Here is a 25,189-nt window from a genome sequence, read left to right as displayed (position 1 = left end):
CTAAACCTTTTGCTGCAATTGCCAGAGCCCCGCCATCTCAAATCTCAAGCCGAACTTCAAAGCTGCTCTTCTAAGGTCTTGATGATACGTCTCTAAGTAGACCGATACCTATTTTTTCTTCCCTTTTTCTGTTATATATAAGAAGACGGTATTGCCGTCTATAAAGAACTGGTGTCAAGATGGTGAACATTACAGAGAAGATCAAGGAGTGAGTAGGGCCGGTTACGTTATGAGAGGCCACGGCTGATGACATGTTCAGGATCGAGGAGGAGATGAGAAAAACACAGAGTAAGTAAATCTATGGAATATTTGTTACAATACCTATGTCTTTGAACCCCCCTGAGTACTCCACGTGTCGTTATAGCTACAGCTTAGCCTCTTGTGGCTGCCTTATAAGTGGCTACGATCCCATCGGCATTACGCATACATATCTCCTGTTACCTGCGGACAGTATTGGGTGGCGTGAAGATGGTATTCTCAAGAAGACGATCGATGTACTCGACAGGCTGTCCATTATGAGTTTGGGATGGGCCACTTGATACATGTCATCACAATGCATGTGTTCGAATCGCATCCCCGTTGGCCTGTCGAGTATCTCATCGCTTGTGTAAACCGTCAAACCTTCACTATAACCTGCTTGTTTACCATATAATACACACCAATACCCTTTTATCACGTTTGTCGTACAGTCTAGCTAACCATGAGCATAGAAAACAAGGCGACTGGTATGTATTCGAATGATTTCTTTTAATCGACCACGGCTGACAGAAGGTCAGAATATCATTTGGGTCTCTTGAAAGGGTGAGTCAATTCGCACCGGCCTTTGTGCTTAAACCATCCCTAACTTGACCAGAAAGCTCGCACGTCTCCGAGCGCAATTACTAGAGCCGGGGCCTGGAGCCGGTGGTGGTGGTGGCTCTGGATTCGACGTGAGCAAAAGTGGCGATGCCCGAATATCTCTAGTTGGCTTTCCTTCAGTAGGAAAGTCAACGTTTCTATCCAAAGTCACCAAGACCCGATCCGAAGTAGCTTCATATGCATTCACAACCCTCACAGCCATTCCTGGAGTACTGGAATACGGCGGTGCTGAAATCCAGCTGCTCGATCTGCCAGGTATCATCGAGGGTGCTTCCGAGGGCAAGGGACGAGGTCGACAGGTTATTTCGGCCGCCAAGACAAGCGATCTAATTCTCATGGTCCTGGACGCAACGAAGCGAGCTGAGCAAAGAGCTCTGCTAGAGGCCGAATTGGAAGCTGTTGGCATCAGACTGAATCGCGAGCCCCCGTAAGTATAAAGAGATGTGATTTGCACACCACGTTCTATCAGCTAACAAAAGATCAAGAAACATCTATCTCAAAGTCAAAACAGCAGGTGGTATGAAGATTACGTTTCAATCTCCACCCAACAGGCTGGACGAGAAGATGGTCTTCAACATCCTCCGCGACTACAAAATTCTCAACTGCGAAGTGCTCATCCGGGACCCAGAGGCCACTGTTGATGACCTCATCGACATCATCATGAAGGACCACCGCAAGTACATCAAGTGCCTGTACGTCTACAACAAGATTGACAGCGTCTCGCTTGACTTTCTCGACAAGCTCGCTAGGGAAGACCACACCGTCGTCATGAGCTGCGAGCTGGACCTGGGCATCCAAGACGTCATTGACAGGTGCTGGAAGGAGCTCAAGCTGATTCGCATTTACACCAAGCGAAAAGGCACCGAGCCAGACTTTAGCGAGGCTTTGATTGTGCGGAGTAACAGCACCATTGAGGACGTGTGCGACAGAATCCATCGCACGCTAAAGGACACATTCAAGTACGCCCTAGTCTGGGGCGCCAGTGCGAGACACATACCTCAGAGGGTGGGATTGGGGCATCCCGTTGCAGATGAAGATGTCGTGTACATCGTGACAGCGTGGAAAGCATAGTTCAATAGCACAAAACAAAACCATTCAGTCAACAAAGCCCTTGTTTTTCATTGTCTCCCGAATCGGGATGAAGTGTAATTGATGAATTGCTTCCATGAAAGTCGTTATTCAGCTACCACTAAGTAGTTGTATTCCTCAGTCATGGCATTAAAAGCATAAAATAAAAATGAAAATGTTCATGTCGACCCTTTCCGGCATCACCACAGTAGGGCACGTACTCGTTTCGTACGTAATCCGGAAAACGCCAAAGCCCCTAAAAACCCACAAGTTCCCGCGATCGCCTCTAACCCTTAGTCCGAGGTCTTGCCCAACCTATTCATTACCAAGTTGAGAGCTTTGCTCCTCCCGTCTCTAGTCATGACGAAAAAGGAAGCAGTCGTTAATGTACAAAAGAAATAACCCAGACCAACGAAGCAATATTAAAAATGAATATAAAAGGGACACACAAGGCCCAGATCAGCGAAGTCGCGAGGTCAAGGTGCGCTCAGTCGTCTTAACGCTTCTAGCACCAAGAGGGTTGTCGAGCTGAGCGGGCCTTGTGCCGATGAGGTTCTCGTCGGTGTTGAGTTTCTTAGAGCTCGCCTGGGCGAAGAGAGACTTTGGTTTGGCCCTTGAACACACAGATTATGTCAGTATTTTGAAGTCATGGGGATTGTGGCGTTGGAGACAAGGTTCGAGGCGCGGACATACTTGGTGACTTGCTTGCTGCGCAGCGCAGAGAGTTTTGCTGTGCAGGGGCTCATGATGGTATCGGATGGAGAAACGTATTGCTTGACTCTGTACATACAAAAAGATGTTAGTTAAAGACGAAGATGGAATAGTGAAGAGACAGAGACGGGTTGGTGACATACCCATCCTGAGCCATTCTGGATTGGAACACCTGGCGATGGTACTCCATGCTCTTCACGTCCTTGCCGAGAAGCTGGCCATCGGCTAGAGCGGCGTTGACGTCTCTGTCACCGAGGATCTTGTTGCTCGACATTGTAGCTTCGTCTGTGTAGGTTCAGCAGTCGTGTGCAAGTAGGTTGTTGGTTGGTTGTGTGGTTTAGAAGGAGAGTTTGTGTTGCAACAAATCAACCGTGAATGTCACACACCGCAGGAACAAGAAAAGGGCAGGGGGGGAGCAGCCTTTTTTGTAAACGTTCCAGAAATGCAAGCGTTAGCTATTCCGGCTAGTTTAACAGCATAAACAAGGGGTAAAAGAAAAAAGTATGACGTCCGACCCAATTCATTCATGCAATTGGAGTGCAAAAAAAAGTAAACGAATGACGGACGTTGGCTGGGCAACAGAGTTTTGCCACCTTTTGATTTCCTTGGTATGCATGAAATCCGATGTGGAGTCGGCAACGGCACTTGTTGGCCAACCAGCTGGGGGGAGAGTCTCTTTTAGCTTCAGTTTACCCGGAACTAGAATGGGATTTTGGTATGAGACTGGGGAGTGTTTTAAGAAGATGGGTAGAAACAAAGACCTGTTTTCGGGGTTAAACAAGGGGTGATTGATGGTTTGTGAGCCATGGGTATGTGAATAAAGATGAAGAGAGCTGATGGATTGGTTGATAAGAATGGCGTATTGGAGACTAATTCTTTGTAGGGCGTTGAGAAGGTTGTAAGTCAAAAGAAAGATAAGTTGCTAGAACCTGAACAAAAGTGCATCTCATAAATCAGGTAGAGTTGCATCAGACTTCTTTCCATTATGAAGTGTGTTATAATATATACGCTATTTGCAATGCAACATTTCGAGATTACCCTAGTTCCCGTATTTTACAAACCAATGACAGATCAAAACAAGACAATCTAAACAGACCAGCCATTTTCTTCATTACAACTTGGCAGCGTGCTTGATTTTGGTGCCAGGCTCGGCAAGCTCAACGCCGTATCTCTTCAATAGCTCCGCCGTCTTGGCCTTCTGCCACTTGAGCTTGGCCGCCGTCTCCTTGCCGCGCTTGTTCTCGTTGCGGCCCATCTGCTGAAGGTGCACCTCATCAGGGCCGTCAGCCAGACGAAGTGTTCGGATGCCAGCCCACATGTTGGCCAGGGGAGTCTCCTGAGAGACACCGGCACCGCCGTACGCCTGGACGGCGCGGTCAATGACGTTCAGAGCGGTCTGGGGAATGAGGACCTTGGCCTCGGCAATCTCCGTGAGAGCCTTCTTGGGGCCCTCCTGGTCCATCTTAACGGCGGCGTTGAGGACGATGAGGCGTGCTGCGTCGATCTCAATGCGCGACTTGGCAATCCATTCGAGGATGACGCCGTGTTCGCGCAGGAGCTTGCCGAAAGGCTTCTTGTTTTCGTCGTTGACGCGTGTAAGCATCCAGTCGAGAGCTTGCTCAGCCTATGGAAACAAAGAGTTTAGTAAAGGGATTTGATCTATCTGTAGCAGCAACAACTTACAGCACCAATGCTGCGCATAGCGTGGTGAATACGTCCAGGTCCCAGTCGGCCCTGGATAATCTCGAATCCGCGGCCCTCGCCGAGCACCAGGTTCTTGGCTGGAACACGGACGTTGTTGAAGGTGATGTGGCCGTGGCCGTGGGGAGCGTCGTCGTAGCCGTAGACCTTGAGCATTCTCTTGATGGTGATGCCAGGCAGACCAGCAGGGACCAAGATGACCGACTGCTGCTTGTACGGATCGGCGTTCTTAGGATCAGTCTTGCCCATGACGATGTAGAGCTTGCATCGAGGGTCGCCGGCGCCACTGGACCACCACTTGGAGCCATTGAGGACATAGTGGTCGCCGTCGCGAGTGATCTGGAGCTGAATGTTGGTGGCATCCGATGACGCGACCTCGGGCTCAGTCATCAGGAAAGCCGAGCGAATCTTGCCCTCCATCAGGGGCTTCAACCACTCCTCCTTCTGCGCGGCATTGCCGTACTTGGCCACGACCTCCATGTTGCCTGTATCGGGAGCAGCGCAGTTGCACGCCTCCGAGGCGCTGCGCGAGCGGCCCAGCCACTCTGCCATGAGGGCATACTCGAGGTTGGTCCAGCCGGGAGACTCGGCGTAGAATCCCTTGGGCAGGAACATGTTCCACAAGCCCAGCTTGCGTGCCTTGTCCTTGAGCTCCTCGATAATGGACGGGTGGTTCTCCCAGCGATTGTCGCCCTCGCCAACCTGGGCTTCAAGTACGGGATCGGCGCTGTCGACACCTGTTAGCTCGTCGGTACAGATGGTATGGGATGTCGAGATTCGTTCAATTCGGAGGGCTTACGGGATGCATTCTTCCTCGACAAACTTGGCGACAATGTCAATCTTCTGTCGCGCCGCCTCGCTGACGTGTGCTGAAACCTATCACGACCAATCGCAATCCGTTAGTCCATGTATCATTCACTGCAATCCAATACAACCAAGGGATTAAGCAGGAGAGCTTTCAATAGCTAGCTTACAAGAGCTGGAATTCGAGCCGACATGATGGCGAATGATGTACCAAGTCAGTACACTAGAGAGAGAAATAGAAGAAAAAGAATTAAGTGTACAAGGAGAACTTGGATCCAAGACTTCTCCGCAAAAAAACGTGAAGCTGTCAGATCACCAAAGACGCTGCAATGGTCTGATATTTATCTCGAGCAATGATGCGGAGCCGAGGCCAAGCAAACGCCGTCGGGCCACGATTCGCGGAGAGATTCTGGGGTAAGCCGCAAGCCGAGGTGCAGAGTGGGGCCTCACCGACACTGATGGTCACTGCCTAGAGCGCTGTATCTGCAGCGATTTAGTGGGTGACTTTTGACTGCTACAGGGAGTCCGGCGGTTAGTGGGCGGCAGTACGAAGATAGAGCCAGGCACAGCAACATCGTGTAATTGAATCTACATCTAGGTATACAGGCACGATTGAGATCAATGGCTAAAGAGGCAAACGTATAATCAAGTCCCATAGCGTGGGATTGCTCCCAGCTACGCATAGAATCTATAGCCCCATAATCCCTTGACAAGTAGATGTATGAGATGACCGTATCAAAAGCTCTCCTCATTCCCCCTCTCTTCTCTCCCATAGCCACTAATCGGAGCCGAGGCTACGGCTTTGCGATCGCACCACCATCGAGCAATTGCAACCGTCTCCCATCCCATCAACCAAAGAAGAAAAAAACAAGAAAATCAACCCAGACACAAAAAGAAAAAGGAATAAAAAAGGGAGAAAATATTACTGTCCGCACAAACACCGACATGGCCTCGTTGTTCCGTACTCTACTTCCAGACAAGAAAATGCATCAGCTCGAGGACCGGGTATGCTGTTTCTGGTTGTTCACGCTCATTCTCTGACCAGTCTCGTATCATCCAATTATCTGTCGTCTTTTCTCCGCTTAGCAAGCACAGCCGTCGCGATCGTTGTCGATGTGGATATTGATGGGGTCGTCAAAGTCGCCGCTGTATTCCTCAGACTCTTCTTGAGCCAAAGCATTTCGAGCAATAACTGCCAATTATTAGCCCAGAGTCCCCTTTTTAGACCTTGTCGATAAAATGGGTTTACCATACCCTCAAATGCTTGGTCAATGTTGATGGCCTCCTTTGCACTCGTCTCAAAGTATGGGATGTCGCCCTTGGATTGGCAGAAAGTCATGGCTCGCTTGGTCGAAATCTAGTCTGCATCAGCTACCCATGCTCTGTTATGGATGTGCACAACAGGTATTCCTTACCACTCGTTTGCTCTCCTCCACATCAATCTTGTTTCCAAGAACAACCTGTAGAATAATCAGCCATGGAGTCCAGATTAAGAGCAGCCGTAGCCGTCACACTTACAAAGGGGAAGTTGGGGGGATCTCTCGGAGAGGCCTGGATCAGGAACTCGTCTCGCCAGCTGTCCAGCGCCTCAAAGCTCTTGGAGTTGTTGACATCGTACACCAGTACGCAGCAGTCGGCTCCTCTGTAGAATGCGACACCCAGAGACTGGAATCGCTCTTGTCCGGCAGTGTCCCAGAGCTGTCCGGATCATTAGCATCCCTTGAACCTATAACCCTTGTCTATCCTCAAACACCTCATACCTGCATGGTGACTTGTCGGTCGTCCACCAGGACCTCTCGCGTTAAGAAATCAGCGCCGATGGTGGCCTTGTAGCTTGCGCTGAACTTCTTGTTGACCTAATATTCCCAAATATCATTTCGCCCATTAGCCGTCGTGTGCCTCAGCGGTAGATCGGAGTCGTAGCAGGATCACGGCTTACGTATTGATTCATCAAACTCGTCTTGCCCACACCGCTATCTCCAAGGATGATGACCTATCAAAGAAAGCAACTTTAGCATCGCTCTCACGCAGCGCAGTACCGGTAGCAGAGCCTCCATACCTTGAGAAGGACCTTCTTGTTGCGCGAAGACATCTTGACTGGTTATCGTCGTACACTCGGGGCTCCAATGACGTGATAGATATGAGCCAAAAGCACAGCCGCCGCGAGCGAAGAGGCCTTCTCCGGGTGCTTCTGGTGGCGGAAAGACGATGATGGATATCGAAAAAAGAGTGTCCAGATGTGTGATGGAAGAATTCAGCGTCGCAAGCGTCACGAGACCTTGAAATGCTGGCTGCCTATACTTTTGAGGCTTCAATGACGAGGCTGGCTTTTGCTTTGGATTGTTGATGGCGGGCAGCGATTTAGCGCCCACCCAACGGTACCTATTAGTAGGTACCTAGACGCCCAGATATCGGTGTCCCAACCGCGGTAGGCCGTTTGCAGCTTAGCCCCATGCATAAATGTAGCCTCCGCATGATGATGCCCATAATTACTAGGTAAGTCATCCATATGCTTGCACGTGACAAGGTACCTCTAGCAGTTATCATGGTGCGAAGCTACATGTACAGCTCCCTAGCATCCATCTCATATCGCTTGTCACCAAAGAAAGAAGGAAGCTTCTCTTCCTCAACATCGGCATTGATCCTGTGCTTCTACATACTGCAATCGCGCTGATGGCCCTGGCGGAGCTACCGGCGCTTTGCCATGGCGGATGACGATCTGCTGGAAAAGGTTCACAGCCTCAGCGACTTGGAGCTGGCCGTGCTGCTGTGTCTAGTCAATCGAGAGCACGTCCTGATTAGCACTCCGCCGGCAGCCATTGATGACTTGGTGCAAGAGCTTCAGCTGGTATGCAACTTTTCATACACAGCCTTGTCTCCCCCATTGTTCCAACAGCTGACACTGACACACGTGCAGATAGCAAGCAAGACATACAGTCTCAAATCCGTCGTCGTCAACTGCCACCCGTCCACGACACTCGAGGATTTCGCCTCAGCTCTGCTTCTCCAACCGCAGCAAACTCCCCTCAACTCCGCCTCGCCGGCCATCTCGCCGTTCACCCGAAACGATTCATACTTTGCGCTCAACTCGCTTTCGAACCACCGATCCTCTACACCGCTCAGCCCCCGTGCTTTCCTCTCTCCGCAGATCGCGCACTTTGTCATCGCAAAGAACCTCGACCGCGCCCCACGAGTCGTCCAGATCCAGGCACTCGAATTGCTGCGCACGCGACGCATCTTCACTCGCACATCTGTACAGGCTGCGCCAAAGCAGTTTGTCTTCATTCCTGTCTTGGGGGCCGCCAGCGGTGGTGAAGCCCATGTGACGGCGCATCTCAATGACTTCTTCTCGGTTGCGCATTGGCATAACCCGGAAGATGGATATGTCAATTTGGATGAGGCTGAGAGTCGTAACAAGGATGACGATGAGACGGCATCCACAGAGAGCGTTGTGAAGAAGGCGTCAAATGACACGACGCCGTCGACGGCCTTGATATCAGATATTGTAAGTCATGGCCGCAAACCCCTGAGTTCTAGCATCGTTATTTACAGGCAACCCTCAGGAAATCAGCCAACTCGCAAAGCTGAGCCAGGAGGTCCAAATCGATGTCGATATCCTTCGATACCAGATGAACATTATATCCTTCCTTCGAATGCACCGAGCAGTCGCAGGTGGTATCACACCTGCGGCAACCAAACACCTCCATCAGCTTGTCAAAAGTCTTGCCCCTTTACATAAGCTCGATTTCGTGACGCCCGCTCTGATCGGGCTAGCCGTGAGAAAAGTCTATCTCCACCGTATACGCATCACCGAGCCTGAAAAGGAGAGGAGTATGCAATGGGGGAGCCAACTTGAAGCGGTAGAAGCGCTGCTCGAAGATGTAGGCCCCGAGGAAGTGATGGAAGAGGTTTTGGAAATGGTTACGGCGCCTCTGTGAAAAAATCTTGTATTTTTGCTCCATGTTGATTCTTTCAACCCGAGCCCGCTTGTCGCCAAACGAAAAAGACAAGCACCCTTAGTAATTTCCCAAGTATACATAATATAGGTAGAATCTCAGATTCCAATGGCATCACCACCACATTAAATATGTTACGCCCAATCCAGATACCCTTCCCCAACAGCGTACATGTCATACAAGGAATAATATGCTTGACGATGTAAAATAACCGATTCTAGAAGCACATTACAATTAAATATCATGAACCGTTTAATTCATAAAAACGCCGTTTATGAAACCTCCTTGATCTTGCATGACCAGCCGGAGCCAGGAGCCAAAAGCGGCAGACTAAAAAGAGGAAAAACGTTAGCAAAAATACACGCCAGCACCGCATCATCAGGAAGGGTCATAGTCTTACCTAGCTCCAAGACACCAACCAAGCTCATTACCCTTAATCTTCTTGGCAACCTTGACCTCGCGGTCAATGGGCATCTCGTATCCAGTGTGCAGCAAAGCCATCATAAAGTTCAAATCCAGGCAGTGCTCGGGTCGGTCCTCAAGCTCCTCCAGCGCACCGGGGACGCTGGAGAAGACGTCCCAGGCCTCCTTACCAGCGCAGACCTTTTGGGTGAGATCGTGCATCTCGCGGAGAGTGAAGGAGTCAGGCATGCCGAGGGGCTTGGTGCGGTCGTAGAAGTATGAGAAGATGTAGACGTCCTCCTTGGCAAAGGTCTTGGCCAGGGCGGGCTGGTGAACACCGTTGAACGAGCAAGGGGCGAGGGTGCAGTCGGCGTCCTTCTTCAAGATCTTCTCGGCAATGTTGCGGCATTGGGCCGGGGAGGGCTGGGAAGGACCGGTGAAGTTGAAGGAGCGGGCCTCGCCGCCGTTGACCTCGACGTCAATGGCCTTCGTGGTGCCGGGGGCGATGCAAGGGTGCACAATGGGCGAGTTCATCCAGGTTTGGTCCTCGCCCTTGACCTTGACCAACTCGTCAATCAAAGCAGAGTGGAGAGCCTTGCGAGCAGACATCAAGCCGTAGCCAAGATGAGAGTGCTGGTACAGGTCGAATTTGTGGCCGCCAAAGTCAAGCTCGTACTTGTGATCGCCAGGAGCGAGCTTCTCAGGCATGCCTCCATCCGGAGCTCCCTTAAAGGTAGGCTCGAAGACAATCTGGGTTGAGCCACCGCCGAGATCGAAGACAGCAGCAGTCTCGCTCTTGTCCGGGCCGCCAATCTTGCCGAGGAGGTAGTTGGTGGTGATCCAGGCATACACACCCTCGTCGGAGCCGTCCATGATAGCAACTCCGTTTTGCTCAGCAGACACGACCGGGAAGGGGTAGTCTTGCTCCAGGTGTCGTCGAACCTCGACCAGGATGGCGTCGGCGAGCTCCTTGCCAATCAGACGCAGACCGGCGGTAGCCTTGACAGCGACGGGAGAGCACTTCTTGAGCTGATCGGGGACGTGTTCCATGGCCACGGCCATCAAGGCGTCGAGACTCTTGGCAGCAGCAACGGGGTCGTTCTTGAAAGCGCTCAAGCCACCAACGGACTTTTCAGTCATCTTGAACTCTTCCTTCTCGAGCTCGGGGATGGGACCGCAGTTGTTGAACTTGTAGACGTGGATTCGCGAGCCAGTGCTGCCGGCGTCGATCATGAGGACATACTGAACGATGGGTTTGTCCTTGGAGTAGGACTTGGAGCACTTGTCGGTGCCGTAAGAAGAGTCGACGGGAGCCTGGCCGCTATTGGGAGCGCCGTTGCCAGCAGCGGCAGCACCATGGTTGGCGGCGGGACCAGCGTTAGCAGCAGGAACATTGTTGTTGTTCGCGGAGCCTTCGCCCAGAGGGCTCTTGTTGTAGACCTCGACACCGGTGGGAGACAGCCAGTAGAACAGGATCATCAAGACCAGGACCAGCGCGCCCGTCTTGAGCCACCGCGACTTCTGCGACTGCGACAGCATGGTTTCTTTCATGCTGGAGAAGAGGCCTTGGTTTCGATGACTCGGGTAGTATCGATCTGTCTTTTCGTGGGGGTCGTAGGCAGCGTGCTTGTGCTTGGTGGGCAGCGACACTGAAGTTCTCCTCATCAGGTCGCGGGGCGATCAAAGAGAGACGCCGCAACGCATTAAATAAGGAAGGTCAAAGGAAAGACAAGAGTGAGTGAAGAACAGTTGGATTGCGGGACGAACAACGGCACAAGGTTTCATTAATTTAGGTGGAAATGATTGGGATTGGGAAAAAGGAGTCTCAGCCAAACAAACTTCTTCCGGGGGTGTGTGTGGAGGGGGGAACAAGGCAAGGCACCAAGTACCCTCTCACGGCATTCTGTATGAAATGGTACTTTGCTTATCCACAACCGGCGACGCTACAGGGCCATTATCCATGGGCATTCGTGGCCAAGATTGACGAGCCATTCGCCACATTCCACAGCCCCTGAAATCGAGCGTCTCGAAGCCATCGCCCCCCCTGGATGATGCGTCAGTGGGTCGCCTTAGGCCTGAAGCGCTGGGTTTTAGCGGAGCGCTGCAGGGTAAGTGCCGAGGGCATTTTACAAGGTGGCAGGATGAGAATGTGATGGAGATGATAAAGATTCAAGGCAGATCTGAGAAGCGCTGGTGCAAACCCTAAGTGTTCATCCTGTTGAAACTGGTGAACAGTTATTGCGCATCGTGCTTGTTGTCATCGATTCAGCATCTACCTCAGGTTTCGGATTTAACCCGGCGGAGTTGTTTGTGCCAAAGTCCGCTGTTGGGCTGTATGGTAGCTGGAAGCTTCGTCGATTCGTATGCCATTTGCTGCCTTGATATCTAATAAATATCTGACGTCGGCTCAGCAGCTCAACCCTGCCCTCTAAACTCATACTCATCGCCGTTTCCTGCCGTTAGATCCAAGATATCCATCGAATCATATTCAGGAGTTTCCGAAATACGCCACTTTGAAATTGCAGCCCGTTATTTATTCGGCGCTTCATCATCACACTCGCTCGGGCATCAAAGACGCCAGCCAAAGATGGACGTTCACCTCCTTGTATACGACTTGTCTCAGGGCTTAGCCCGCCAAATGTCCATGGGACTCCTGGGGTTCCAGCTCGACGCCATCTATCATACCTCTATCGAGCTCCAGGGCCGTGAATATGTCTACGACGGGGGCATCATCTCTATCGTGCCGGGCTCCTCGCACCTTGGCCAGCCTTTGGAGAGGCTACACCTCGGCAAGACAAACCTCCCCATGGACGTGATTGGAGACTATCTGGAGTCAATACGATCGATTTTCACGATAGAGGTATGATAACATGTTCAGCTGCAACTCATATGAATAAGCGGCTGCTTACTCCCAGCAATAGGCATACGATCTGTTCCGTCACAACTGCAACAACTTTACAGATGCATTCTCAAACTTCCTCCTCGGCAAGGGTATCCCAAGCCACATCGCACAGATGCCACAGGCAGTCCTTGACTCGCCATTTGGGCGCATGCTCATGCCTCAGCTTACCCAAGGCGTCAATGCCAGTAGGCAAAACGGCTCCATCCTGGGACTGCAGCAGAGTTCCCAACCCACTGCACCTGTCAAGGCCGCCTCATCTGTCAAGAATGTGACCAGTCAGTCGGAGCTATCGACCCTCCTGGACCAAGCGAAGGCGTCCTGCGCAGTTGTCTACTTTACTTCTGCGACTTGTGCCCCGTGCAAGATGCTGTATCCCTTGTACGATCAGCTAGCCGAGGAATTTGCTGGCAAAGCAACCTTGATCAAGATTGACATTGCGCAGCCACAGGCCAGCTTGGTTGCCAGTCAATACTCAATCAGCGCAACTCCCACATTCGTTACTTTCCTCAAGGGAGAACAAGAGAATAGATGGTCTGGTGCTGACCAGGCTGCTCTCCGAGGGAAAGTCCAACTGTTGGTACAGATGGCACATCCTAGCCACCCACATGAGAAGCTACGGCTTCCCACATTTGCCAATCCCAACTCGAAGCCTGTTTCATTTGGAAAGGTGCCGCCGATGCAGAAGTTGATGGCTAAGATGGGTGCGGAGATTTCGAGCAGGCCCGAAGTTGAGCACCTGAGAAGATTCATCGAAGATCGCACCAAGGGCGAGGCTCTGGATGCGGTGCTGCCAAATATGGGACACATGGCTAGTTTCCTTCAGGAATCAGTCACCAAGCTGCCTATCGATACACTGTTTACCATTGTTGATCTCTTCCGGTGTGCTCTTCTGGACCCTCGAGTCAGTGGGTATTTTGCCGAAGAGACATCACACAGGACAGTCGTTAGCATCCTCAACACCGTCAACGAACAGAGCGAGTGCCCATATGCACTGCGTCTTGTCACTTTGCAGATGGCATGCAATTTCTTCTCCACCCCCTTGTTCCCTGATGAAATCCTGCGGAATGAGCACCTTCGAGCACCAATCACTCGACTGATATCAACCAGCTTTCTTGACGATGGCCACAGCAATACCCGCGTGGCGGCATCATCTCTTTTATTCAACATCGCTTTGACAGATCGCAAATCAAGGCTTGGAGAGGCCAAACCAAGCCTACCAGATGAGGATCTAATCGAGCTTGCGGCATCTGTCGTGGAGGCGATCGCTCAGGAAGAAACATCTGCAGAAGCTCTTCAGGGTATGCTCTCTGCATTGGGTCACCTGGTCTACTTTACAAATCTTCAAGGCGAGCTGGCTGATCTCCTTCGAGCTTTGGATGCCGAGGGAACAGTATTAGCAAAGAAGAAAGCTTTCCCAAAGGAGCCATTGGTTTCTGAGGTGGGAAGTGAACTCCTGGGCAAGGGCCTCAGAGCACCATGAGGATAATTAGAAGGTTGGCGTTTTGATGATGACATGATAACCTATACTCTGCGTGAATTTACGATAGATCTCTTTATTAAGCTTAATACGATCAATTTCATACAATATCCTCTTCATTATGAAAATTTCTTTCACTCTGAACTCGGTATCAACTCCATTGTATATCTGAGCATGCCAATACGTGAGCACTTCCAGACGGGATACTTTGGTACTTCTGTCAATTTCTTCACAGCAAAAAAGCTGCTGAGTCATCCGCACAGCTTCCCACTGCCCCACCCTTCCGCAGCCCTTTTAAGCAGCCATCGGCAGCCAATCTTTTTGAATTTTTTTCTTCTTTTCTTTCTTTATCAAAAAGCCAACTGAGCTGCCACGACCCTCACCCAGCTACCTATAGTAGCAACCCACGGTGTTGCGTTGCCTTTCCCCTCGTGGGAAACGCTCAGAAGAGTAAAACCCTTGGATATAGGAAGTCTGCCGCTACGTTTTTTAATCAGTGGGCGGTAGACGCCAAGAAGGGGGGACATGCCAGCTTTTTCCAAAGCTCGGGAATAATTTTCCCTTTTGTGTGCGTTCGTGTAATGCGCCCTTGCTGTAGTGCTAAAGTGCGGCTGAAGAGCTGAAGAGCTGAATGAGGGGCTGTGCAATCTATCAGCTGCTAAACAGATGCATTTTGTTGGGACGATTTGAAGTTCCCTCGGATGTTTTGTTTGTTCAGCTGGAAAATTGGCTGCCTCGCATCGTGTAGTGCCTTGAGATTCTTTGGGGAATTGTGCTCGTGATGGGTTGAGTGCGAGTGAAGGGCAGAAATGTCTGGTAGCACGAAGGCATCATCTATGACGCAAATGTCACAGATTATCTGTAAAGAGCCTGCATAGTAGCTGCAGGTTTCACTGTATTAAAGCAAAAAGAAAGTAAAAGCTTGATGGCTATTGGTACATGAAGCAGGTCTGCTGAACCGAGAGCGTGGATGAATCCATCACGACTTTCCCTCGCTCAGATTCTCGATGCCGTTGCTTCGATGCTGCTCCCTCACGAACTCTTCAATCTGGGTATCATGCTCTGGTCGAGTAGGAGGCCCCGGAGGCACTTCTTTATGCTCCTCCTCTTTGTGCTCTGGATTTGATCCACCGATGAGAGGGGCGACAGCAGGAATGGCATGCGATACTGTTGCGCGCAAGTTAGCTTTAGATGTCAGATGTAAATCGAAGAGCCACCATCTTGTGACTATTCAACTCTTTGTGTTGAGAGTAGTAAAAAGAAACAAAACTCACTCTTATCCACAATATCCTTTACTGTCGAGTGTTCTTCGCTCTCATGCTGGTGAACTCGGCTATCGATCGCCTCCTGGTCGAGCTGCTCCTTGAAAGTCGGCGGCTGTGGTGCCTCCGGGATGTTGTTGTTGTTGTTGTTGTTGTTGTTGTCGTTCTTCTTCTTGGGGGAGCTCATCATGTAGTTGACTTTGTCGTATTGGTCTCTGAGAACATTAAAGAGAATAAAGATCAAATAGAGGCCAGAAGTCGTAACGTCAATTGCGACTTTGCCGACCTTGGATTCTTTAAACGATGTCATGGCTGGCGCTTTTAGACTTTCGATCTTACAGCGAAATGTGACGTCAAGATTTGAGACTTTGGCTGGGTGTACTGTAGATCAGTGACAACAGTGGAGGAGATACAGAGGTCTTGGCCTGCTGCTGTCGGGAATTATAGCGGCTGGTTTTAGCGCTGCTGCTAAGGCTTTCGGGGGGTCCGCGAACGGCGCCGATAAGATAAGGAATGGAAATCATCCGTTTCCTCTTCCATGTGATGATTGACAAGCAGCGATATTTTTCTCCGCGACAACAAACTAGACATTGAATACTGGGTTTCTTTCTCTTTCCTTATATCTATTATATAATTTCATTTGTTTGATTCGATATAGACAAACGAGATACACACCCTCTTCCATAATGGGTTCACAAATCGCCCCAATCCCGATTACCATCGTCACCGGATTCCTGGGCTCTGGCAAGACGACCCTCATTCTCAACCTCATTCCCCAACTCCGTGCCCAGAATCCCTCATACAAACTCGCCCTTCTAAAGAATGAGTTTGGCGACCTTGCGGTAGACTCCCAGCTAGCCTCCAGCTCAGCCATCTCCGGCGTCCAAGAATTGCTCAACGGATGCATTTGCTGCAACCTCGTAGGCCAGCTCGGCCCCGCGCTTGGAGAACTCGAAAAGACCGTCGCACCAGATCGCATCATCATCGAGACGAGCGGGTCTGCGTTCCCGGCGACCCTAGCGCTGGAAGTTAACCGAATCGCGAGAGATACGGGCAAATATGTGCTTGATGGAGTCATCAGCGTCATTGACGTCGAGAATTGGAAGGGTTACGAGGACACGAGCTATACGGCAAAGATTCAGGCGCGATATACCGACCTCATTGTGTTTAACAAATGGGAGACTGCAGGGGAGGACCGATACGACGAATGCTTGGATAGAGTGGGCGATTTGGATGTGGATGTGGCCCGTGTTAAGAGTGACAAGGGTTTGGTTGACATTGGTGTCGTGTTTGGCATCGATGGAGGCCTGGCCAGGGAGTTGACGGAAGTCGAAGTCGGCGGAGAGCATAATCACGATCACCAAACGAACGGCGATGGTCACGGTCACAGCCACAGTCACCAAAGCGAGGTCGAAGTCCTCTCAGTCGAGCTCAAAGGCGACAGTGGCGCTGCCGTCTCAACGGATAAGCTGCTCAATTTTCTCAAGTTGGCTCCCAAAGACGAGGCATACCGCATCAAATCCGTCCTCACACTCTCATCAACACCCAAAAACTCCGACCCAGATGTACCGCAGCCCGAACCCCATCCTCGTGGCCGGTACATCTTGAACTGGGCATTTGGTCGATGGACGTTTACGCCTCTTGCTGAGAGCGCTGAGGAACATTCTTCGAGCAACGGCGTTGTACTACGGCTAACGATGATATTGGCACGATACGAGAGTAATAAGTGGAAGAAGAGGATAGAGGCTGGCGGTTTGATAGAATTAGAGGGCGAGGATAGAGGGGAGTTGGTTGTTAAGAGGATATTGTAGAGATGGTTTTGATATAGACGACGTGATGATTTGAAGAGTTTTAGACGGACGACTGGGAATGACACGAGATATAAACGCAGTTTATTGGAAAAATAGAATATGGTATATATATTAAACACGCTTTCTTTGCCAAATAACTCCTAATATTATGTATGTGCTGTGCCGTATTATGTAGGGGCAACAATTACTATGATAGCTCTCTCCTTATACCATTCTTAAGAACAAAGTTGCCTTCATCTATCGAAATAATAATCTGCCCAATCGAGATCATACAAATCCAATTGTTCCTTTTCGACTGATGCTCTTCTATTCTGATTCTGATAACTTGCTGGTCCACTCTTATTGGGTCCTGGAATATTTTCGTCCCCTATCATCCAACATAGCGGCACAGACAATGTTGGATCATCGGCAACATCTAGCAATATGGGAGATACTGTGGATTCCATGTCGTCTGTGGAGCTCATATCCAGCGAGTACACTGAACTAGAGTATGAACAACGTGACTTTGAAGCAAGATGCTGGGGAAAATATGCAGAGGAATGTAGGATACTCTCGTCATCTTCGTAGAAACTACTGCTGGCTGACATTGTGAATTCTTCTTTGCAGGTGTTGCAGAGGCCGTCATGGTTGTCTCTTGATTGAGAACGGCAGAGGGGGCATGTGAATGGGGCTGGGCTTTGAGAACATACTGTAGAGGATTGCGTTGGTGGACTAGAGGTATATACGATGGATGATGACACTGGTGACGGAGATGTATCTCGATATGATTGTGAAGTTTTCGTCATGGACTGAGGATTGTAAGTCGTTCTCGGTAGAAGAGTTTGCTGAGATACATATTGAGGTTCTGCCAGGATTCTATATCTGAAGCCATCTTCCGCCGTTTGGCCACAAGTCGTATTCAACCTCAACTCCGTCTGAATTCCCCGTCTCTGTCTCAGGTTCTGACTCTGGCAATTCTCTTGATATTCCGTCTTCTCCAGTTCCAGTCGAATCCCATTTTTACACTCTGTCTCCTTCTCAAAATCCCGGCACCTTCTTCTGCGACGCATAATCGGCGGCTGTCTCAAACTCTGGTTCTCGTAATTCACTTGATGCTCTCTTCTTTCACACTCCGTCTCCTTCTCAAGATCCCGACTCGTTCTTCTGCTACGCATAATCGGCGGCTGCGCCTTGCCAGTCCTCCAGGCCTCTAGCATGCTTTTGCAATGTTCTTTGCTGGGGATTTGTGCGTACCTTTTTAGGGGTTTGTCGGGGAAATGGACCATGCGGAATTCTTGCGTCCTCTCTACTGCACGGGACGATTTTTTGCGATGTTTCTCTGTGGCATGCGGCATTTCCAAGGGGATTTCGGTGTCATCTTCTTTACTTTCTTCTTCTTAAGTAGAGAATAAATTTTTGATGGGGGGAAATATGAGGCGGTTGCAGATAAAGTCGTTGTTTGATCTTGGCGGGAGATCATGCGGCTGGTCTCCTAAACAATGAGCTTGAACAGCGTCCCTTTCTTTGTTCATTCACAACACTTGGCACGCATTCAAGATTTTATTCCTGAACAGCTTATTCATGATATGAAAAATGAACTCTTATATTTTTCATAGTCTTGAGTATGAACTGCTGTGCAAATAATGGACAAGAAGCGGCTAATATCAAATGTCGAGTGAGCTACCCGGCAGAGAGAAGCGATTTGTATATATGTGCGTTATGAACGATCATGATAACGAACGAATGTTCTTTTTTTTTTAAAAAAAAGAAAGAGATTCAACGCCTGCTAATGCTAGTGCAATTTATTCCCATTATACAATCCGTCAAATGAAACCCCGGTGAATTTTTCATTACAAGCTCACTGTGACCGTCATGTTATTGCTCAACACCAAAAGAGTAGGTGGAAGATCATGACACAGCAACTCAACATCTGAAAGGTACTGAATCGTTCTATCATTGTCCAAATACGTTCCCTCAATCGGAATCGGCAACGTGGTCATGAGAACGGCCGTTTGTTTAGAATTCTGTCGCATCAGCTCGTTGAGAATCAGGTGTTGCGCTCGACTGGGTAGGTCGTTGAACGACAAAGCAACGCCGCCTTGTGCCGAGTAAGGAGCACCATCTTCTTGACTTGCTTCGGCATCAAGTCTATGTGATTGTATAAGCTCGGGGATATTTAAGCTGACGTCTCCCTGTCCAAAGTTGGAAGACTGGGATTCTCGTCGAGAGTGATAGCGAGGCTGTGTGCTTGCCCGCGAATAATACGTCGGCTGCTCGGTGTACGAAATCGCCCGCACACCTCCCCCAAAGTTTCTCCTCGGTTCAGCTAGTGGCTGCGCAGAAAATTTACCTAGAGAAGACTGCCGAGAGAACGACGGACGGTCTGTTTTAGGGGTTCCCGGGCTCGAGGAATTGGTGGTGGCAAAGCCAATCCTTGAGCCTCCCTCTTCCGTGGTGATTCTCATCTCTGGAACGGGTCGGCTTGAAAATCGGGCGGCAGATGACTGTCGCGATAGACCCGGTCGGGGTGTTGATGTATCGTCGTCTCCTGAATATCTGTCGCTGGAGGATTTTGTAGGGCTGCTTGTCGGGAAAGTGTTGTGCCGTGATTCAGGGATTGCTAACTGATCTAGATTTGGAAAGGACTCTATGCTTTTAATTTCGATTTTGAAGCTGCTCCTCTGTCGGTTATTTGCTCGTGGCGTGGCGTCTAAATCGACCACGGGAATTCTCATGGATGCTGGAATGATGACCGAATCGTGTCTGCTTTGTGTTTGTGAAAAGGCATGAGATCTTGACATGGTACCATATGATTGAGGTCCTGGCCTAGACGCCTGACCGAAGGCACCGTTTTCGCGCATCCTGGGAGGTGTTCGTGGCATCCGAGGACGGTTCGAAGATGACATCTCTGGCGACAATGGATCTATTACAGAGCCTGTCGTACTAATGGTGTCTGTATCGCTGCCACTTTCGTATTCCGAATCAGAATCCTCAAAGACCTCTTCGTTCAGGTGATGAGTGTGCATCCCGATATTTAATCCCATCTTTGTGAGCGAGCCGATATTTGGTCGCTTGGGTATACCAGGAAGATTCATGACACTGGAACGCCTCCGCCGTGACTCTACTTCTTCATGTGGATTGTAGACTCCAGGTCTTCCAGCGGTTGAGGTAAGAATTTGCGCCATATGTGTAAACTCTTGGCTCAACGACATGGCTTCGGTTTTCCCACGGAAGTCTTCCAAATCATTCCACCACTCTTCATCTCTTAATGCATCACCGACGATAATCTCACAGTCGAGATTGCTGCTCCTGCCGTTGATGATGCGCTCATACATGTCCAATTGGCCGCAAGCTAGCCAAAAGACTCGTACTTCAGCGTCGATACGTAGCTTCTCTAAAAGTGCCCGGACTCGGGCCATCTCTTCTTCAACTTCGTTTTCGTATTCGACAAACACCATGACTCTTATCGTATAGCCTCGTTTCCAAGTATGGACGCTGCGGAGAATATGACCTAGTTGGAGAATGAGAGTATCTGTACCAAGTTAGTTATATCTAAAGCTCAAAGAGAGATTATCATGAGAGAAGAAAACTTGGCTAAACTTACAGGTGTCGAAATTAGAAGTCAACATATTCTTTCCCTGGGATGAAACCTCGGCGGACATTTGGATAGGCCACAGATCGATATACTTCTTTGCGCTGGCTTCGTCCTTTCGGGGCGTCTCCAGATCATCAAATCCATACGCAACAGCTACATTCAGCCGATACAACAGAGCCAAGTCTTCCAAAGCGGTCATATATTCTGCCGGGGACATCATGTCCTCAGTACGAATTGCATCGGTAGGTAAGAACCCTTCTAACAGGCGAGCCGATGTATCACCACGAGGCCTTGAGGTCGCTTTCCCCTGATATTTCGGTGGTCGATTCATTTTGGAGGCGGGGGCCATTGGAATATCTGGCACCCTTAATCGATGACTAGATCTTCGTAGGTCGTCCATGTTGTAAAATCCCATAATGGCAATGTTGGGCCGCATGCCCCCTAGACCAGACGACAGAATGAGATTCCGAATGCCCCAGTTTATGGATGGCGACATTGTCAGCTGTACAAACGCTTTGATCTTGGAAAATTCGGATATATAGCGTGTCCAAGCTGCTTGTTGTAGCTTCGCCTCGTGGACTCCGGTATTGAAGTCGTCCGTCACGATAACATGGCCCAAGATATAAAGCGAACCTTTTTTCAGTGAATTGCAGAACTGGATCAGCCTAGTCTGTCGCCGCGGGTTGTTGACGAGGAGAATGATTTGCGGCCTCCAGAACTTGATGTGCTCGGGCTTTAGCCTTAATAGATACTTTCTAACCTGGTGGTAGATGAGATTCTGAGAGACATCACCCCAGTGCTTAGGTGGGCAGAGGTAATGAATTAGCAAAAACACTAGAATGAGAGCGCAGATTGCGGTTGAAGCATACGCCTCATCGATGAAGAACATGGCGGCTGCAGATAAGAAACTCCCAACAAATGCAGTTTGTGCACTGAAAAGCTGAAAACTGGGCCTGAAATTAGGAGCAGATCCGATTTTCAAAAGGAAACAAGCTAGGTTCATGACAAAGAATGTCATCTATTCAACTTGTTAGCTTATCAACCGAGTGTAACAAGGAGTAGAATCAGGACATGGATGTTTCAATGCACTGACCTGATAACCCATGGAGATGAATGTAGCAATTTGATTCAAGTCTGCGAAAAGGGCAACTTGAGCAATAGAGTATGTCAAAAATATGGCAAAGATGGGCTCATCGCCATGTCTAGTTCCTTTCCCGAAGAGTGACAGCCCTGGGAGAAGCTGATCACGGGCAAGTGCCTGAAATAACTTGGCTGAGCCGATGACACCCATGAGAGCCGAAAAGAAGGTAACAGCACACTCGCCGGCCAAGATTATAGGGGCGTATAAACTTGTCAGAGAAATGATATTATCATTGGCTAAAAAAGATTCGTGAGTGATGGCTGCGGCCATTGATAGGATGACGGTAAAATAGACAATGAATGTTGTAAGAGTGGCCCATAATGTTCCATTTGGAATAGCCTTGCTCGGATTTCGCAAATCACCAGACATGGAAGCCCCAGCAAATATCCCGGAAGTGGCTCTTTATATAGACTGAATTAGCTGATATGAGCGGATACTGGGGGCAAGGAGGTACTCACGGGAAGAGAACACCAAAGAGATCCCGAAAGGTCTTGACGCCTTCATAACTTCTCTCAGAGACCCGAGGGACAAAGTTTCCAATAAGTGTATCGACGCTAATGCCTGTAAACTTGATGCCAGCCGCCGCGTCTTCGAATGGCGCCTTGAAAATGGCAGATACTGGAATGCTGATGATGGCAAAGGTGAGAACAATGAGCAGCGCATTCGAGGCTTTTGCAAATGTTGAAGAGCCAAGTAGGCAAAGAGCTGTGCATAACATCAAGGCAGCTGTCTGAAGCCCATAGCCAGTCCAATAGCCCTGAGGGAAGCTAGACCCCATGTTGAGTCTGATGCAGTCAATGAGACCAACAACGTTCATTGCAGTATTCAGAGCCTGGGCCAGATAGAACAAGATGCCGATAGAGCCGCCGAATTCCGGGCCAAGAGACCTGGAAATCAGGTAGTAAGCACCTCCGCCCTTGACTTCGCCATTAGATGCAATAGCGGAGAGCGATAGGACCGTGAGAAGATCGATGCAATAGGCGGAGAGAAGAAGACCTGGTGTGACGAGACTGGTTGGAACTGAGCGCCATAACATCCCCCGTTTCTTACTTGCTGCTCACCTAGAATGCCAATGAAACCAATCTGTCCCAAGATATGGCCAAATCGAAGGAACATGAGGATGCTCAGAATATTGAGATAGACGGGGATGTAGACACCAGATACGGTGCCTAATTTGCTGCCGCCAGCAACCTTTGCAGGCTCCATGGTCATTACCAAGGATCCTTTTCTTTCCGACGATTGATGAGGCATGGGTGATACGATGATCGCTGTGAGGCTGTTATGTCGCGTAACGATCTTGTAAGTGCAGGCCACTGGCGACAAATTCCACGGAGCCTCCCTCCTCGCACTCCGTACCTAGATCAGTCTTTCATGTGAAACCTGACCACAGCATAAAGTGTCATTTAATTCATTTAATTTGAGGCAGTTGGGGCGGAAAGAGAAGAGAAAGAGGCAAATGCAGCGAACGTTATCCACCGCCTCTGGTGAAGGTTGTTGGGAGAGGTCATCAAAACAGCCCGAGCAAAACTACGACGGCGATCACGGCAATATCAATCTCCAGGCAATAAACTAAAATAATAACGGCGGCCAATACCGTTCACATCGACCAAAGGCCGGCGTCATGCCAAGGGTTCTGGGATCTGCGGCGGGGCAGCTAAATGGGAGAGCCATCGACGCCATCGTGCTGGGATTTCGTATGTAAAGCTGCCGCTAAATCAGGTTTGAAGATGTTCTGTTGCATGGAGAATATGCACGTCTTGTCACATAATGACTATCTGTCCCTTTGCAAGGACAATATTGCATCAGGCCTTTGTTTCTTGGGCGAACGGATCCTGCTTTGGGCAAATCTGATTTCGTTTGCTGTCTGATGGTTGACCTGGCGCCGTGGACGGATAACTTGAGCTTGGCCGAAGCACTACTGCTAGACTTTAGTGCTAAGCTGGCTAGCTTCACCGTTGATACTGTATAAGTCTCTCGTTCGGAAACCATAGAGATCAGGTGAGAATCGTAAGCTCCTTTGGCTCCGCAGTGGTGGGATGGAGGTGGTCGTCATTCTAGGGCAAGTAAAGATGATCTTCAGCCGGCTCTTGCGGGACTCGATAGAACTTGATTTGCAGGCAAGCTGTCGGGAGCTTTTTGTCGGCTACTTGACCAGTGTTATAAGCCAGGCATGGCTATTCTCGATGCAACGGCAGGGCTGCAGCATGTCGTCAACACCGACTGCATTCCCCAGTATGAATCCGAGCCCAACGCATAGCGAGGACTCTGCAAATATCACTCAATCCATAGAACAGTAGCAGCCTCATCTTATCATTGCATACTCGTAGAGAGGCAGAGCCTGTCATGCATATGCGCGGCGATCATCCTGGCTGCCCCGCTTCTATTATCACGCGCCATGACGGCATTCCGAGCCAGGCAATGCATTGTCGTGCAAAGAATATTCCTTGTGCTCACATTGATCGTTATTGGTGACCAGGAGTGCAACATTATAATGCCGCAGAAAGGAACGCAAGTACGAAGAGCCCAGTTCTTAATACTACCCCATTTATAGGCCAAGGCCCATCGTACGGAGATCATCTTCATCTAGTGCGGCACTTGTCGTTAACATGACCATCGGCTCGTCCCGTCTGCCTATTGGTGTTGACGCAGCTTTGAGGCGTCTCGGCGTGACCAGACGTCTGAACTACCCCATGGGCAGGCTGCGGCACCTGAGAAGACGACTACTCGTATAGGTATTTGGCTCGATCTTGATGGATGGATGGCTCGTTATCACCAAGTCAAAGCAGCGTCAGCAGCCAGCGGAATGCATGGTCCAGCCTCGTGATAAATGATACTGGCTCGGGCACCGAACGTCCAATTAGCAGCTCCCCGCTCTTATCCGGAGGCGTGGTCTTGGGTCCTGGTGGCTGAAGCCGGCAGGGAATTGAATTTCTTGGGGGGCAAACGCTGACGGAGATGTCTGTCATATTGTTCGTCTGGTACTAAGCAAGTACATCATAAGTCTAATATGATGCGTGTGTCAGTGCTATCTCCATCATATTCGACACGGAGTCACAGGGCTCGCAGCGTGACCGCACATTCGTTCTTGAACTCGCCCTTGATAGCCGACGGAGCAATCAAGCCTCTCCGATTGCGAGCGGGACAATGCCCGTTGCTGTCTCAAATCTGCCAAGTTGTTAGTCATACCACTGCAAGCCGGGCTCACGATAAGCTTCATGCACAATTATCAAGCACGAACCGAACCTGTAGCTTGTACCAACTCCGGGCCTCTTATAACCGGCCAACTGACGGATCGTCGAGCCGAGGGTCCTTTGAGCTGAGACCCTTCTAGGTCTGGTCCCCGCCTATTGGCTCTTGATGCTGGCTATTCGCTCGATGAACGATTGCGTGCTGGTTGGATTGGACAAAATTCACTACCAATGTTTGATTGTCTCAGGTGCGAATCTTGACTACGGGATTTAGGCCTTTTGCCTCAGCTGCCCCTTCAGGCGGCGCTCCTCCGTCCAGCAGCAAATCGAGCCG

General features: G+C 49.9%; 11 protein-coding genes across 11 annotated transcripts; 4 read left to right on the top strand and 7 right to left on the bottom strand.

Annotated features, from left to right (window-relative positions):
• The first annotated feature begins 29 nt into the window (after positions 1-29).
• Positions 30-2,140, top strand: V8C40DRAFT_233543 (P-loop containing nucleoside triphosphate hydrolase protein). Its single transcript, XM_083213393.1, has 6 exons — positions 30-208; positions 260-288; positions 711-725; positions 777-801; positions 854-1,285; positions 1,344-2,140. Exons 1-6 carry the CDS (start codon positions 180-182, stop codon positions 1,927-1,929), a joined length of 1,116 nt encoding a protein of 371 aa, XP_083078117.1. The 5' UTR covers positions 30-179; the 3' UTR covers positions 1,930-2,140.
• On the bottom strand, positions 1,957-3,267 carry V8C40DRAFT_233538 (Spo12 family protein). The gene is made up of 3 exons (XM_083213392.1): positions 2,781-3,267; positions 2,620-2,706; positions 1,957-2,539 (listed from the first exon to the last, which is right to left on the bottom strand). Exons 1-3 carry the CDS (start codon positions 2,909-2,911, stop codon positions 2,386-2,388), a joined length of 372 nt encoding a protein of 123 aa, XP_083078116.1. The 5' UTR covers positions 2,912-3,267; the 3' UTR covers positions 1,957-2,385.
• A 285-nt stretch (positions 3,268-3,552) lies between these two features.
• V8C40DRAFT_233536 (acyl-CoA dehydrogenase/oxidase) lies at positions 3,553-5,536 on the bottom strand. Its single transcript, XM_083213391.1, has 4 exons — positions 5,313-5,536; positions 5,138-5,214; positions 4,321-5,065; positions 3,553-4,261 (listed from the first exon to the last, which is right to left on the bottom strand). Exons 1-4 carry the CDS (start codon positions 5,334-5,336, stop codon positions 3,749-3,751), a joined length of 1,359 nt encoding a protein of 452 aa, XP_083078115.1. The 5' UTR covers positions 5,337-5,536; the 3' UTR covers positions 3,553-3,748.
• A 174-nt stretch (positions 5,537-5,710) lies between these two features.
• V8C40DRAFT_233534 (Rab family GTPase YPT7) lies at positions 5,711-7,484 on the bottom strand. Its single transcript, XM_083213390.1, has 7 exons — positions 7,202-7,484; positions 7,082-7,135; positions 6,903-6,998; positions 6,661-6,840; positions 6,558-6,602; positions 6,397-6,499; positions 5,711-6,334 (listed from the first exon to the last, which is right to left on the bottom strand). Exons 1-7 carry the CDS (start codon positions 7,232-7,234, stop codon positions 6,225-6,227), a joined length of 621 nt encoding a protein of 206 aa, XP_083078114.1. The 5' UTR covers positions 7,235-7,484; the 3' UTR covers positions 5,711-6,224.
• Positions 7,485-7,730: 246 nt separating this feature from the next.
• V8C40DRAFT_233529 (uncharacterized protein) lies at positions 7,731-9,259 on the top strand. The gene is made up of 3 exons (XM_083213389.1): positions 7,731-7,990; positions 8,060-8,647; positions 8,706-9,259. The coding sequence occupies exons 1-3, from the start codon at positions 7,847-7,849 to the stop codon at positions 9,078-9,080; spliced, it is 1,107 nt and encodes a 368-aa protein (XP_083078113.1). The 5' UTR covers positions 7,731-7,846; the 3' UTR covers positions 9,081-9,259.
• On the bottom strand, positions 9,074-11,405 carry V8C40DRAFT_233527 (guanosine diphosphatase). The gene is made up of 2 exons (XM_083213388.1): positions 9,499-11,405; positions 9,074-9,428 (listed from the first exon to the last, which is right to left on the bottom strand). The coding sequence occupies exons 1-2, from the start codon at positions 11,163-11,165 to the stop codon at positions 9,371-9,373; spliced, it is 1,725 nt and encodes a 574-aa protein (XP_083078112.1). The 5' UTR covers positions 11,166-11,405; the 3' UTR covers positions 9,074-9,370.
• Positions 11,406-11,654: 249 nt separating this feature from the next.
• On the top strand, positions 11,655-13,987 carry V8C40DRAFT_233526 (PUL domain-containing protein). The gene is made up of 3 exons (XM_083213387.1): positions 11,655-11,861; positions 11,912-12,360; positions 12,422-13,987. The coding sequence occupies exons 2-3, from the start codon at positions 12,088-12,090 to the stop codon at positions 13,880-13,882; spliced, it is 1,734 nt and encodes a 577-aa protein (XP_083078111.1). The 5' UTR covers positions 11,655-11,861; positions 11,912-12,087; the 3' UTR covers positions 13,883-13,987.
• A 740-nt stretch (positions 13,988-14,727) lies between these two features.
• V8C40DRAFT_233522 (uncharacterized protein) lies at positions 14,728-15,537 on the bottom strand. Its single transcript, XM_083213386.1, has 2 exons — positions 15,154-15,537; positions 14,728-15,046 (listed from the first exon to the last, which is right to left on the bottom strand). The coding sequence occupies exons 1-2, from the start codon at positions 15,449-15,451 to the stop codon at positions 14,859-14,861; spliced, it is 486 nt and encodes a 161-aa protein (XP_083078110.1). The 5' UTR covers positions 15,452-15,537; the 3' UTR covers positions 14,728-14,858.
• A 157-nt stretch (positions 15,538-15,694) lies between these two features.
• V8C40DRAFT_233521 (CobW/HypB/UreG, nucleotide-binding domain-containing protein) lies at positions 15,695-17,086 on the top strand. Its single transcript, XM_083213385.1, has one exon. It carries the CDS (start codon positions 15,828-15,830, stop codon positions 16,950-16,952), a length of 1,125 nt encoding a protein of 374 aa, XP_083078109.1. The 5' UTR covers positions 15,695-15,827; the 3' UTR covers positions 16,953-17,086.
• Positions 17,087-17,178: 92 nt separating this feature from the next.
• On the bottom strand, positions 17,179-17,414 carry V8C40DRAFT_233520 (uncharacterized protein). Its single transcript, XM_083213384.1, has one exon. The coding sequence runs from the start codon at positions 17,396-17,398 to the stop codon at positions 17,186-17,188; it is 213 nt and encodes a 70-aa protein (XP_083078108.1). The 5' UTR covers positions 17,399-17,414; the 3' UTR covers positions 17,179-17,185.
• A 1,119-nt stretch (positions 17,415-18,533) lies between these two features.
• On the bottom strand, positions 18,534-23,341 carry V8C40DRAFT_100308 (amino acid permease-domain-containing protein). Its single transcript, XM_083210660.1, has 5 exons — positions 22,729-23,341; positions 22,126-22,663; positions 21,620-22,067; positions 20,536-21,544; positions 18,534-20,463 (listed from the first exon to the last, which is right to left on the bottom strand). Exons 1-5 carry the CDS (start codon positions 22,916-22,918, stop codon positions 18,782-18,784), a joined length of 3,867 nt encoding a protein of 1,288 aa, XP_083078107.1. The 5' UTR covers positions 22,919-23,341; the 3' UTR covers positions 18,534-18,781.
• Positions 23,342-25,189: the final 1,848 nt, after the last annotated feature.

Source organism: Trichoderma camerunense (assembly GCF_050948025.1).
Source record: "Trichoderma camerunense strain CBS 138272 chromosome Unknown V8C40scaffold_2, whole genome shotgun sequence".
In the NCBI taxonomy this organism is placed as follows: domain Eukaryota; kingdom Fungi; phylum Ascomycota; class Sordariomycetes; order Hypocreales; family Hypocreaceae; genus Trichoderma; species Trichoderma camerunense.
This window is presented reverse-complemented; position numbering and strand designations above follow the sequence as displayed.

What these genes read in the sequence shown, in the direction of transcription:
- V8C40DRAFT_233543 (XM_083213393.1), top strand. Translation starts at nt 180, where the DNA reads ATGGTGAACATTACAGAGAAGATCAAGGA. An exon ending in ATTACAGAGAAGATCAAGGA is followed by an intron (nt 209 to 259) that starts GTGAGTAGGGCC and finishes TGACATGTTCAG; the next exon opens with GATCGAGGAGGAGATGAGAA. An exon ending in AGACTGAATCGCGAGCCCCC is followed by an intron (nt 1,286 to 1,343) that starts GTAAGTATAAAG and finishes CAAAAGATCAAG; the next exon opens with AAACATCTATCTCAAAGTCA.
- V8C40DRAFT_233538 (XM_083213392.1), bottom strand. Translation starts at nt 2,911, where the DNA reads ATGTCGAGCAACAAGATCCTCGGTGACAGAGACGTCAACGCCGCTCTA. An exon ending in TCCAGAATGGCTCAGGATGG is followed by an intron (nt 2,707 to 2,780) that starts GTATGTCACCAA and finishes TTGTATGTACAG; the next exon opens with AGTCAAGCAATACGTTTCTC. An exon ending in CGCAGCAAGCAAGTCACCAA is followed by an intron (nt 2,540 to 2,619) that starts GTATGTCCGCGC and finishes TGTGTGTTCAAG; the next exon opens with GGCCAAACCAAAGTCTCTCT.
- V8C40DRAFT_233536 (XM_083213391.1), bottom strand. Translation starts at nt 5,336, where the DNA reads ATGTCGGCTCGAATTCCAGCTCTT. An exon ending in CGGCTCGAATTCCAGCTCTT is followed by an intron (nt 5,215 to 5,312) that starts GTAAGCTAGCTA and finishes TGGTCGTGATAG; the next exon opens with GTTTCAGCACACGTCAGCGA. An exon ending in GTCGAGGAAGAATGCATCCC is followed by an intron (nt 5,066 to 5,137) that starts GTAAGCCCTCCG and finishes AGGTGTCGACAG; the next exon opens with CGCCGATCCCGTACTTGAAG.
- V8C40DRAFT_233534 (XM_083213390.1), bottom strand. Translation starts at nt 7,234, where the DNA reads ATGTCTTCGCGCAACAAGAAGGTCCTTCTCAAG. An exon ending in CGAGTTTGATGAATCAATAC is followed by an intron (nt 6,999 to 7,081) that starts GTAAGCCGTGAT and finishes TGGGAATATTAG; the next exon opens with GTCAACAAGAAGTTCAGCGC. An exon ending in ACCGACAAGTCACCATGCAG is followed by an intron (nt 6,841 to 6,902) that starts GTATGAGGTGTT and finishes TGATCCGGACAG; the next exon opens with CTCTGGGACACTGCCGGACA.
- V8C40DRAFT_233529 (XM_083213389.1), top strand. Translation starts at nt 7,847, where the DNA reads ATGGCGGATGACGATCTGCTGGAAAAGGTTCACAGCCTCAGCGACTTG. An exon ending in TGGTGCAAGAGCTTCAGCTG is followed by an intron (nt 7,991 to 8,059) that starts GTATGCAACTTT and finishes ACACACGTGCAG; the next exon opens with ATAGCAAGCAAGACATACAG. An exon ending in CGGCCTTGATATCAGATATT is followed by an intron (nt 8,648 to 8,705) that starts GTAAGTCATGGC and finishes GGCAACCCTCAG; the next exon opens with GAAATCAGCCAACTCGCAAA.
- V8C40DRAFT_233527 (XM_083213388.1), bottom strand. Translation starts at nt 11,165, where the DNA reads ATGAGGAGAACTTCAGTGTCGCTGCCCACCAAGCACAAGCACGCTGCC. An exon ending in GGTTGGTGTCTTGGAGCTAG is followed by an intron (nt 9,429 to 9,498) that starts GTAAGACTATGA and finishes TCCTCTTTTTAG; the next exon opens with TCTGCCGCTTTTGGCTCCTG.
- V8C40DRAFT_233526 (XM_083213387.1), top strand. Translation starts at nt 12,088, where the DNA reads ATGGACGTTCACCTCCTTGTATACGACTTGTCTCAGGGCTTAGCCCGC. An exon ending in GATCGATTTTCACGATAGAG is followed by an intron (nt 12,361 to 12,421) that starts GTATGATAACAT and finishes TCCCAGCAATAG; the next exon opens with GCATACGATCTGTTCCGTCA.
- V8C40DRAFT_233522 (XM_083213386.1), bottom strand. Translation starts at nt 15,451, where the DNA reads ATGACATCGTTTAAAGAATCCAAGGTCGGCAAAGTCGCAATTGACGTT. An exon ending in AAAGGATATTGTGGATAAGA is followed by an intron (nt 15,047 to 15,153) that starts GTGAGTTTTGTT and finishes TGCGCGCAACAG; the next exon opens with TATCGCATGCCATTCCTGCT.
- V8C40DRAFT_233521 (XM_083213385.1), top strand. Translation starts at nt 15,828, where the DNA reads ATGGGTTCACAAATCGCCCCAATCCCGATTACCATCGTCACCGGATTC.
- V8C40DRAFT_233520 (XM_083213384.1), bottom strand. Translation starts at nt 17,398, where the DNA reads ATGGAATCCACAGTATCTCCCATATTGCTAGATGTTGCCGATGATCCA.
- V8C40DRAFT_100308 (XM_083210660.1), bottom strand. Translation starts at nt 22,918, where the DNA reads ATGCCTCATCAATCGTCGGAAAGAAAAGGATCCTTGGTAATGACCATG. An exon ending in CTCTTTGGTGTTCTCTTCCC is followed by an intron (nt 22,068 to 22,125) that starts GTGAGTACCTCC and finishes GTCTATATAAAG; the next exon opens with AGCCACTTCCGGGATATTTG. An exon ending in GACTTCTAATTTCGACACCT is followed by an intron (nt 20,464 to 20,535) that starts GTAAGTTTAGCC and finishes AACTTGGTACAG; the next exon opens with ATACTCTCATTCTCCAACTA.